The 12,431-nt window shown below is 40.2% G+C and overlaps 1 protein-coding gene across 1 annotated transcript in view; it reads right to left on the minus strand.

Annotated features, from left to right (window-relative positions):
• Positions 1–12,206, minus strand: part of LOC135533600 (metallophosphoesterase 1-like) — a 35,890-nt gene extending 23,684 nt beyond the window's left edge. The window contains exons 1-3 of the mRNA XM_064960889.1: positions 11,947–12,206; positions 11,566–11,674; positions 8,327–8,430 (exon numbers count right to left, since the gene is read on the minus strand). Of these exons, the coding sequence (XP_064816961.1) occupies positions 8,327–8,430; positions 11,566–11,674; positions 11,947–12,206 (473 nt within the window). The remainder of the gene's footprint in view (positions 1–8,326; positions 8,431–11,565; positions 11,675–11,946) is intronic.
• Positions 12,207–12,431: the final 225 nt, after the last annotated feature.

The raw sequence follows: 12,431 nt of genomic DNA on the forward strand, positions 1-12,431 counted from the left end.
ATACGGTATGTACAGTATAGAGTTTGCAGTATACGGTATGTACAGTATAGAGTCTGCAGTGTATGTTATGTGCAGTATAGAGTCTGCAGTATACGGTATGTAGAGTATAGAGTCTGCAGTATACGGTATGTGCAGTATACGGTATGTAGAGTATAGAGTCTGCAGTGTACGGTATGTAGAGTATAGAGTCTGCAGTATACGGTATGTGCAGTATACGGTATGTAGAGTATAGAGTTTGCAGTATACGGTATGTGCAGTATACGGTATGTACAGTATAGAGTCTGCAGTATACGGTATGTACAGTATAGAGTCTGCAGTAAACGGTATGTACAGTATAGAGTCTGCAGTATACGGTATGTACAGTAGAGTGTGCAGTATACGGTATGTACAGTATAGAGTCTGCAGTATAGAGTCTGCAGTATACGGTATGTACAGTATAGAGTCTGCAGTATACGGTATGTACAGTATAGAGTCTGTAGTATACGGTATGTACAGTATAGAGTCTGCAGTATACGGTATGTGCAGTATAGAGTCTGTAGTATACGGTATGTACGGTATAGAGTCTGCAGTATACGGTATGTAGAGTATAGAGTCTGTAGTATACGGTATGTACAGTATAGAGTCTGCAGTATACGGTATGTGCAGTATAGAGTCTGTAGTATACGGTATGTACGGTATAGAGTCTGCAGTATACGGTATGTAGAGTATAGAGTCTGCAGTATACGGTATGTGCAGTATACGGTATGTAGAGTATAGAGTTTGCAGTATACTTTATGTGCAGTATAGAGTCTGCAGTATACCGTATGTGCAGTATAGAGTCTGCAGTATACGGTATGTACAGTATAGAGTCTGCAGTGTACGGTATGTAGAGTATAGAGTTTGCAGTATACGTTATGTGCAGTATAGAGTCTGCAGTATATCGTATGTGCAGTATATAGTTTGCAGTATACGGTATGTACAGTATAGAGTTTGCAGTATATGTTATGTGCAGTATAGAGTTTGCAGTATACGGTATGTACAGTATAGAGTCCGCAGTATACGGTATGTGCAGCATAGAGTCTGCAGTACACGGTATGTACAGTATAGAGTCTGCAGTATACGGTATGTGCAGTATACGTTATGTAGAGTATAGAGTCTGCAGTATACAGTATGTGCAGTATACGGTATGTACAGTATAGAGTCTGCAGTGTATGTTATGTGCAGTATAGGTTGCAGTATACGGTATGTGCAGTATACGGTATGTAGAGTATAGAGTCTGCAGTGTACGGTATGTAGAGTATAGAGTTTGCAGTATACGGTGTGTGCAGTATACGGTATGTACAGTATAGAGTCTGCAGTATACGGTATGTACAGTATAGAGTCTGCAGTATACGGTATGTACAGTATAGAGTGTGCAGTATACGGTCTGTACAGTATAGAGTCTGCAGTATAGAGTCTGCAGTATACTGTATGTACAGTATAGAGTTTTCAGTATACGGTATGTACAGTATAGAGTCTGCAGTGTTTGTTATGTGCAGTATAGAGTCTGCAGTATACGGTATGTACAGTATAGAGTTTGCAGTATACGGTATGTAGAGTATAGAGTCTGCAGTGTACGGTATGTAGAGTATAGAGTCTGCAGTATACGGTATGTGCAGTATACGGTATGTAGAGTATAGCGTTTGCAGTATACGGTATGTGCAGTATACGGTATGTACAGTATAGAGTCTGCAGTATACGGTATGTACAGTATAGAGTCTGCAGTATACGGTATGTACAGTATAGAGTTTGCAGTATATGTTATGTGCAGTATAGAGTTTGCAGTATACGGTATGTACAGTATAGAGTCTGCAGTATACGGTATGTACAGTATAGAGTCTGCAGTATACGGTATGTGCAGTATACGTTATGTAGAGTATAGAGTCTGCAGTATACGGTATGTACAGTATAGAGTCTGCAGTGTATGTTATGTGCAGTATAGGTTGCAGTATACGGTATGTAGAGTATAGAGTCTGCAGTATACGGTATGTGCAGTATAGAGTCTGCAGTATACGGTATGTAGAGTATAGAGTCTGCAGTATACGGTATGTGCAGTATACGGTATGTACAGTATAGAGTTTGCAGTATACTGTATGTACAGTATAGAGTCTGCAGTGTATGTTATGTGCAGTATAGAGTCTGCAGAATACGGTATGTAGAGTATAGAGTCTGCAGTATACGGTATGTGCAGTATACGGTATGTAGAGTATAGAGTTTGCAGTATACTTTATGTGCAGTATAGAGTCTGCAGTATTCCGTATGTGCAGTATAGAGTCTGCAGTATACGGTATGTACAGTATCGAGTCTGCAGTGTACGGTATGTAGAGTATAGAATTTGCAGTATACGTTATGTGCAGTATAGAGTCTACAGTATACCGTATGTGCAGTATATAGTTTGCAGTATACGGTATGTACAGTATAGAGTTTGCAGTATATGTTATGTGCAGTATAGAGTTTTCAGTATACGGTATGTACAGTATAGAGTCCGCAGTATACGGTATGTGCAGCATAGAGTCTGCAGTATACGGTATGTACAGTATAGAGTCTGCAGTATACGGTATGTGCAGTATACGTTATGTAGAGTATAGAGTCTGCAGTATACAGTATGTGCAGTATACGGTATGTAAAGTATAGAGTTTGCAGTATACGGTATGTACAGTATAGAGTCTGCAGTGTATGTTATGTTTAGTATAGGTTACAGTATACGGTATGTGCAGTATACGGTATGTAGAGTATAGAGTCTGCAGTGTACGGTATGTAGAGTATAGAGTGCAGTATACGGTATGTAGAGTATAGAGTTTATAGTATACGGTATGTGCAGTATACGGTATGTACAGTAAAGAGTCTGCAGTATACGGTATGTACAGTATAGAGTGTGCAGTATACGGTCTGGACAGTATAGAGTCTGCAGTATACGGTATGTAGAGTATAAAGTTTGCAGTATACGGTATGTACAGTATAGAGTCTGCAGTATACGGTATGTACAGTATAGAGTCTGCAGTGTACGGTATGTAGAGTATAGAGTTTGCAGTATACGTTATGTGCAGTATAGAGTCTGCAGTATACCGTATGTGCAGTATATAGTTTGCATTTTACGGTATGTACAGTATAGAGTTTGCAGTATATGTTATGTGCAGTATAGAGTTTGCAGTATACGGTATGTACAATATAGAGTCTGCAGTATACGGTATGTGCAGCATAGAGTCTGCAGTATACGGTATGTACAGTATAGAGTCTGCAGTATACGGTATGTGCAGTATACGTTATGTAGAGTATAGAGTCTGCAGTATACAGTATGTGCAGTATACGGTATGTAAAGTATAGAGTTTGCAGTATACGGTATGTACAGTATAGAGTCTGCAGTGTATGTTATGTGCAGTATAGGTTGCAGTATACGGTATGTCGAGTATAGAGTCTGCAGTATACGGTATGTGCAGTATAGAGTCTGCAGTATACGGTATGTAGAGTATAGAGTCTGCAGTATACGGTATGTGCAGTATACGGTATGTACAGTATAGAGTTTGCAGTATACGGTATGTGCAGTATACGGTATGTACAGTATAGAGTCTGCAGTATACGGTATGTACAGTATAGAGTCTGCAGTAAACGGTATGTACAGTATAGAGTCTGCAGTATACGGTATGTACAGTAGAGTGTGCAGTATACGGTATGTACAGTATAGAGTCTGCAGTATAGAGTCTGCAGTATACGGTATGTACAGTATAGAGTCTGCAGTATACGGTATGTACAGTATAGAGTCTGTAGTATACGGTATGTACAGTATAGAGTCTGCAGTATACGGTATGTGCAGTATAGAGTCTGTAGTATACGGTATGTACAGTATAGAGTCTGCAGTATACGGTATGTACAGTATAGAGTCTGCAGTATACGGTATGTAGAGTATAGAGTCTGTAGTATACGGTATGTACAGTATAGAGTCTGCAGTATACGGTATGTGCAGTATAGAGTCTGTAGTATACGGTATGTACGGTATAGAGTCTGCAGTATAAGGTATGTGCAGTATAGAGTCTGCAGTATACGGTATGTAGAGTATAGAGTCTGCAGTATACGGTATGTGCAGTAAGGGTATGTAGAGTATAGAGTTTGCAGTATACGGTATGTACAGTATAGAGTCTGCAGTATACAGTATGCACAGTATAGAGTCTGCAGTGTACGGTATGTAGAGTATAGAGTCTGCAGTGTACGGTATGTAGAGTATAGAGTTTGCAGTATACGGTATGTACAGTATAGAATTTGCAGTATACGTTATGTGCAGTATAGAGTCTGCAGTATACCGTATGTGCAGTATAGAGTCTGCAGTATACGGTATGTACAGTATAGAGTCTGCAGTGTACGGTATGTAGAGTATAGAGTTTGCAGTATACGTTATGTGCAGTATAGAGTCTGCAGTATACCTTATGTGCAGTATATAGTTTGCAGTATACGGTATGTACAGTATAGAGTCTGCAGTATACGGTATGTGCAGCATAGAGTCTGCAGTATACGGTATGTACAGTATAGAGTCTGCAGTATACGGTATGTACAGTGTAGAGTCTGCAGTATACGGTATGTGCAGTATACGTTATGTAGAGTATAGAGTCTGCAGTATACGGTATGTACAGTATAGTGTCTGCAGTGTATGTTATGTGCAGTATAGGTTGCAGTATACGGTATGTAGAGTATAGAGTCTGCAGTATACGGTATGTGCAGTATAGAGTCTGCAGTATACGGTATGTAGAGTATAGAGTCTGCAGTATACGGTATGTGCAGTATACGGTATGTACAGTATAGAGTTTGCAGTATACGGTATGTACAGTATAGAGTCTGCAGTGTATGTTATGTGCAGTATAGAGTCTGCAGTATACGGTATGTAGAGTATAGAGTCTGCAGTATACGGTATGTGCAGTATACGGTATGTAGAGTATAGAGTTTGCAGTATACTTTATGTGCAGTATAGAGTCTGCAGTATACCGTATGTGCAGTATTGAGTCTGCAGTATACGGTATGTACAGTATAGAGTCTGCAGTGTACGGTATGTAGAGTATAGAGTTTGCAGTATACGTTATGTGCAGTATAGAGTCTGCAGTATATCGTATGTGCAGTATATAGTTTGCAGTATACGGTATGTACAGTATAGAGTTTGCAGTATATGTTATGTGCAGTATAGAGTTTGCAGTATACGGTATGTACAGTATAGAGTCCGCAGTATACGGTATGTGCAGCATAGAGTCTGCAGTACACGGTATGTACAGTATAGAGTCTGCAGTATATGGTATGTGCAGTATACGTTATGTAGAGTATAGAGTCTGCAGTATACAGTATGTGCAGTATACGGTATGTACAGTATAGAGTCTGCAGTGTATGTTATGTGCAGTATAGGTTGCAGTATACGGTATGTGCAGTATACGGTATGTAGAGTATAGAGTCTGCAGTGTACGGTATGTAGAGTATAGAGTGCAGTATACGGTATGTAGAGTATAGAGTTTGCAGTATACGGTATGTGCAGTATACGGTATGTACAGTATAGAGTCTGCAGTATACGGTATGTACAGTATAGAGTCTGCAGTATACGGTATGTACAGTATAGAGTGTGCAGTATACGGTCTGTACAGTATAGAGTCTGCAGTATAGAGTCTGCAGTATACGGTATGTACAGTATAGAGTTTTCAGTATACGGTATGTACAGTATAGAGTCTGCAGTGTTTGTTATGTGCAGTATAGAGTCTGCAGTATACGGTATGTACAGTATAGAGTTTGCAGTATACGGTATGTAGAGTATAGAGTCTGCAGTGTACGGTATGTAGAGTATAGAGTCTGCAGTATACGGTATGTGCAGTATACGGTATGTAGAGTATAGCGTTTGCAGTATACGGTATGTGCAGTATACGGTATGTACAGTATAGAGTCTGCAGTATACGGTATGTACAGTATAGAGTCTGCAGTATACGGTATGTACAGTATAGAGTTTGCAGTATATGTTATGTGCAGTATAGAGTTTGCAGTATACGGTATGTACAGTATAGAGTCTGCAGTATACGGTATGTACAGTATAGAGTCTGCAGTATACGGTATGTGCAGTATACGTTATGTAGAGTATAGAGTCTGCAGTATACGGTATGTACAGTATAGAGTCTGCAGTGTATGTTATGTGCAGTATAGGTTGCAGTATACGGTATGTAGAGTATAGAGTCTGCAGTATACGGTATGTGCAGTATAGAGTCTGCAGTATACGGTATGTAGAGTATAGAGTCTGCAGTATACGGTATGTGCAGTATACGGTATGTACAGTATAGAGTTTGCAGTATACTGTATGTACAGTATAGAGTCTGCAGTGTATGTTATGTGCAGTATAGAGTCTGCAGAATACGGTATGTAGAGTATAGAGTCTGCAGTATACGGTATGTGCAGTATACGGTATGTAGAGTATAGAGTTTGCAGTATACTTTATGTGCAGTATAGAGTCTGCAGTATACCGTATGTGCAGTATAGAGTCTGCAGTATACGGTATGTACAGTATCGAGTCTGCAGTGTACGGTATGTAGAGTATAGAATTTGCAGTATACGTTATGTGCAGTATAGAGTCTACAGTATACCGTATGTGCAGTATATAGTTTGCAGTATACGGTATGTACAGTATAGAGTTTGCAGTATATGTTATGTGCAGTATAGAGTTTGCAGTATACGGTATGTACAGTATAGAGTCCGCAGTATACGGTATGTGCAGCATAGAGTCTGCAGTATACGGTATGTACAGTATAGAGTCTGCAGTATACGGTATGTGCAGTATACGTTATGTAGAGTATAGAGTCTGCAGTATACAGTATGTGCAGTATACGGTATGTAAAGTATAGAGTTTGCAGTATACGGTATGTACAGTATAGAGTCTGCAGTGTATGTTATGTTTAGTATAGGTTACAGTATACGGTATGTGCAGTATACGGTATGTAGAGTATAGAGTCTGCAGTGTACGGTATGTAGAGTATAGAGTGCAGTATACGGTATGTAGAGTATAGAGTTTATAGTATACGGTATGTGCAGTATACGGTATGTACAGTATAGAGTCTGCAGTATACGGTATGTACAGTATAGAGTCTGCAGTATACGGTATGTACAGTATAGAGTGTGCAGTATACGGTCTGTACAGTATAGAGTCTGCAGTATACGGTATGTAGAGTATAAAGTTTGCAGTATACGGTATGTACAGTATAGAGTCTGCAGTATACGGTATGTACAGTATAGAGTCTGCAGTGTACGGTATGTAGAGTATAGAGTTTGCAGTATACGTTATGTGCAGTATAGAGTCTGCAGTATACCGTATGTGCAGAATATAGTTTGCATTTTACGGTATGTACAGTATAGAGTTTGCAGTATATGTTATGTGCAGTATAGAGTTTGCAGTATACGGTATGTACAATATAGAGTCTGCAGTATACGGTATGTGCAGCATAGAGTCTGCAGTATACGGTATGTACAGTATAGAGTCTGCAGTATACGGTATGTGCAGTATACGTTATGTAGAGTATAGAGTCTGCAGTATACAGTATGTGCAGTATACGGTATGTAAAGTATAGAGTTTGCAGTATACGGTATGTACAGTATAGAGTCTGCAGTGTATGTTATGTGCAGTATAGGTTGCAGTATACGGTATGTCGAGTATAGAGTCTGCAGTATACGGTATGTGCAGTATAGAGTCTGCAGTATACGTTATGTAGAATATAGAGTCTGCAGTATACGGTATGTGCAGTATACGGTATGTAGAGTATAGAGTCTGCAGTGTACGGTATGTAGAGTATAGAGTCTGCAGTATACGGTATGTGCAGTATACGGTATGTAGAGTATAGAGTTTGCAGTATACGGTATGTGCAGTATACGGTATGTACAGTATAGAGTCTGCAGTATACCGTATGTACAGTATAGAGTCTGCAGTATACGGTATGTACAGTATAGAGTGTGCAGTATACGGTATGTACAGTATAGAGTCTGCAGTATAGAGTCTGCAGTATACGGTATGTACAGTATAGAGTCTGCCGTATACGGTATGTACAGGAGGCTGCAGTATACAGTATGTACATTATAGAACCTGCCGTGTACGGTTCGTGCAGTATAGATACTGCAGTATACGGTATGTACAGTATAGAGTCTGCAGTATACATTATGTACAGTATAGGGACTGCAGTATACGGTATGTACAGTATAGAGTTTGCAGTATACGGTATGTGCAGTATACGGTATGTACAGTATAGAGTCTGCAGTATACCGTATGTACAGTATAGAGTCTACAGCTTCATGCTGATGGATATGAACCTACTCGTAGTGGAAGCCGATGTCGTGGTTTCCAACCAGAACTACCAGCTCTGTGTCACTGGGATGTCTGAACATCTTCTGGAAACGACAGACATCATCCTCCCAGTTCTGTGGAGTGAATAAGACCAAGGGGAGTATTATATAGGAAGAGGAATAAATAGTCAGTCTATAGGACTATTATATAGACCTGTAGGGGCAGGGGGAATAAATACAGTCAGTCTTTAGGACTATTACATAGACCTGTAGGGACAGGGGGAATAAATACAGTCAGTCTATAGGACTATTACATAGACCTGTAGGGACAGGGGGAATAAATACAGTCAGTATATAGGACTATTACATAGACTTGTAGGGACAGGGGGAATAAATACAGTCAGTATATAGGACTATTGCATAGGAAGAGGAATAAATACAGTCAGTCTATAGGACTATTACATAGGAAGAGGAATAAATACAGTCAGTCTTTAGGACTATTACATAGATCTGTAGGGACAGGGGGAATAAATACAGTCAGTATAGGACTATTACATAGACCTGTCGGGACAGGGGGAATAAATACAGTCAGTATATAGGACTATTGCATAGGAAGAGGAATAAATACAGTCAGTCTATAGGACTATTACATAGGAAGAGGAATAAATACAGTCAGTATATAGGACTATTACATAGACCTGTAGGGACAGGGGGAATAAATACAGTCAGTCTTTAGGACTATTACATAGACCTGTCGGGACAGGGGGAATAAATACAGTCAGTATATATGACTATTGCATAGGAAGAGGAATAAATACAGTCAGTATATAGGACTATTACATAGACCTGTAGGGACAGGGGGAATAAATACAGTCAGTCTTTAGGACTACTACATAGACCTGTAGGGACAGGGGGAATAAATACAGTCAGTCTTTAGGACTATTACATAGACCTGTCGGGACAAGGGGAATAAATACAGTCAGTATATATGACTATTGCATAGGAAGAGGAATAAATACAGTCAGTATATAGGACTATTACATAGACCTGTAGGGACAGGGGGAATAAATACAGTCAGTCTTTAGGACTATTACATAGACCTGTAGGGACAGGGGGAATAAATACAATCAGTCTATAGGACTATTACATAGACCTGTAGGGACAGGGGGAATAAATACAGTCAGTCTTTAGGACTATTATATAGACCTGTAGGGACAGGGGGAATAAATACAGTCAGTCTTTAGGACTATTACATAGACTTGTAGGGACAGGGGGAATAAATACAGTCAGTATATAGGACTATTGCATAGGAAGAGGAATAAATACAGTCAGTCTATAGGACTATTACATAGGAAGAGGAATAAATACAGTCAGTCTTTAGGACTATTACATAGATCTGTAGGGACAGGGGGAATAAATACAGTCAGTATAGGACTATTACATAGACCTGTCGGGACAGGGGGAATAAATACAGTCAGTATATAGGACTATTGCATAGGAAGAGGAATAAATACAGTCAGTCTATAGGACTATTACATAGGAAGAGGAATAAATACAGTCAGTATATAGGACTATTACATAGACCTGTAGGGACAGGGGGAATAAATACAGTCAGTCTTTAGGACTATTACATAGACCTGTCGGGACAGGTGGGAATAAATACAGTCAGTATATATGACTATTGCATAGGAAGAGGAATAAATACAGTCAGTATATAGGACTATTACATAGACCTGTAGGGACAGGGGAATAAATACAGTCAGTCTTTAGGACTACTACATAGACCTGTAGGGACAGGGGGAATAAATACAGTCAGTCTTTAGGACTATTACATAGACCTGTCGGGACAAGGGGAATAAATACAGTCAGTATATATGACTATTGCATAGGAAGAGGAATAAATACAGTCAGTATATAGGACTATTACATAGACCTGTAGGGACAGGGGGAATAAATACAGTCAGTCTTTAGGACTATTACATAGACCTGTAGGGACAGGGGGAATAAATACAATCAGTCTATAGGACTATTACATAGACCTGTAGGGACAGGGGGAATAAATACAGTCAGTCTTTAGGACTATTACATAGACCTGTAGGGACAGGGGGAATAAATACAGTCAGTCTTTAGGACTATTACATAGATCTGTAGGGACAGGGGGAATAAATACAGTCAGTATATAGGACTATTGCATAGGAAGAGGAATAAATACAGTCAGTCTATAGGACTATTACATAGGAAGAGGAATAAATACAGTCAGTCTTTAGGACTATTACATAGATCTGTAGGGACAGGGGGAATAAATACAGTCAGTATATAGGACTATTACATAGACCTGTAGGGACAGGGGGAATAAATACAGTCAGTCTTTAGGACTATTACATAGACCTGTAGGGACAGGGGGAATAAATACAGTCAGTCTTTAGGACTATTATATAGACCTGTAGGGACAGGGGGAATAAATACAGTCAGTATATAGGACTATTGCATAGGAAGAGGAATAAATACAGTCAGTCTATAGGACTATTATTAGGGGTAATAATTACAGTCAGTCTTTAGGACTATTACATAGACCTGTAGGGACAGGGGGAATAAATACAGTCAGTCTTTAGGACTATTATATAGACCTGTCTGGACAGGGGGAATAAATACAGTCAGTATATAGGACTATTATATAGACCTGTCGGGACAGGGGGAATAAATACAGTCAGTATAGGACTATTACATAGACCTGTCGGGACAGGGGGAATAAATACAGTCAGTCTTTAGGACTATTACATAGACCTGTAGGGACAGGGGGAATAAATACAGTCAGTATATAGGACTATTATATAGACCTGTAGGGACAGGGGGAATAAATACAGTCAGTCTTTAGGACTATTACATAGACCTGTAGGGACAGGGGGAATAAATACAGTCAGTATATAGGACTATTACATAGACCTGTCGGGACAGGGGGAATAAATACAGTCAGTATAGGACTATTACATAGACCTGTCGGGACAGGGGGAATAAATACAGTCAGTATATAGGACTATTACATAGACCTGTCGGGACAGGGGGAATAAATACAGTCAGTATATAGGACTATTACATAGAGCTGTTCAGTGTTTGCCTACTGTCGCTAGAATAACATCGACGCCGCATCAACAGGCTTGTACCTCTTTGCATAATTGCTAAGAATAAGTTGCTGGTTCGAATCTCAATATGGACAACTCCAAGAATTCGCTGCAGTGTATCCTGTATTAACGGGCGTTTATGGGCACATACCTTTGGAGAGCTCCACTTCCCCTCGTCGAACACATCTCCCAGAATAAAAACGACCTCGGGTCGGAGCAGTGCCAGCGCGGTCTGGAAAGCCCGTTCCATCTGCCATTCTCTGGGTGGCACAGAAACAGACCGACACACTGTCTGCTCAGTGCACCATGCATTACCCGCTCTGTTGTGATTGTTGACGACTCAACTCGTCTTCTTGGAGACAGCGTGGATATTGGCTGATAAAGAGAGTCGGGGAGCGGAGGAACCACCGTACACGCATCTCATGCATTCCCTTGTATAATAGAAACTCGCTCACAAAGTATATGCAAAACATACAATTATTTATTTTCACAATAAAATGCTTAGTTCGATCTATTTATCAGGATCAATTACCTTCGCAGTTTGTCGAACCAGTGCCCTCCGACAGCGCCGAGGAGGTGCGGGTCTGAAAGCACCAAAGCGCGGAGAACCTCCGCATTTGGTTGCCCGTCTGCGCTCTTCTCAGCCGCCGGCGCACCATGGTCGATCCCTGGCCAACCACACTGTAATATCGCGGCGTAATAAATCAGATACTCACAGAATATGAAAACGCTGCAAACCGCTCCGAACAGGACAATAACGGCGCTGCATACGACGCTCAAGCCCGGCATCATATCTCTATTGTTATGGTTTTCAGATGGCCTGCAATAGAGGCGCGCTGGTGAATCGGCGGCGTTTCACCAGGCATCGTCTCTTTTTTTCTGTTTTTCAAACCTAAATATCACAATGTCTTCGTGGCGTTTTCATCGCATTGTTGAACAATTGAAGAGAAATACAAAAAATGTTTTTTTATTTTTTATTCAAAGATCTGAACGGCGACCGATAACCTTGTCTCCCCG

The sequence above is a fragment of the Oncorhynchus masou genome, unplaced genomic scaffold, assembly GCF_036934945.1.
Source record: "Oncorhynchus masou masou isolate Uvic2021 unplaced genomic scaffold, UVic_Omas_1.1 unplaced_scaffold_2497, whole genome shotgun sequence".
Classification (NCBI taxonomy): Eukaryota; Metazoa; Chordata; class Actinopteri; order Salmoniformes; family Salmonidae; genus Oncorhynchus; species Oncorhynchus masou.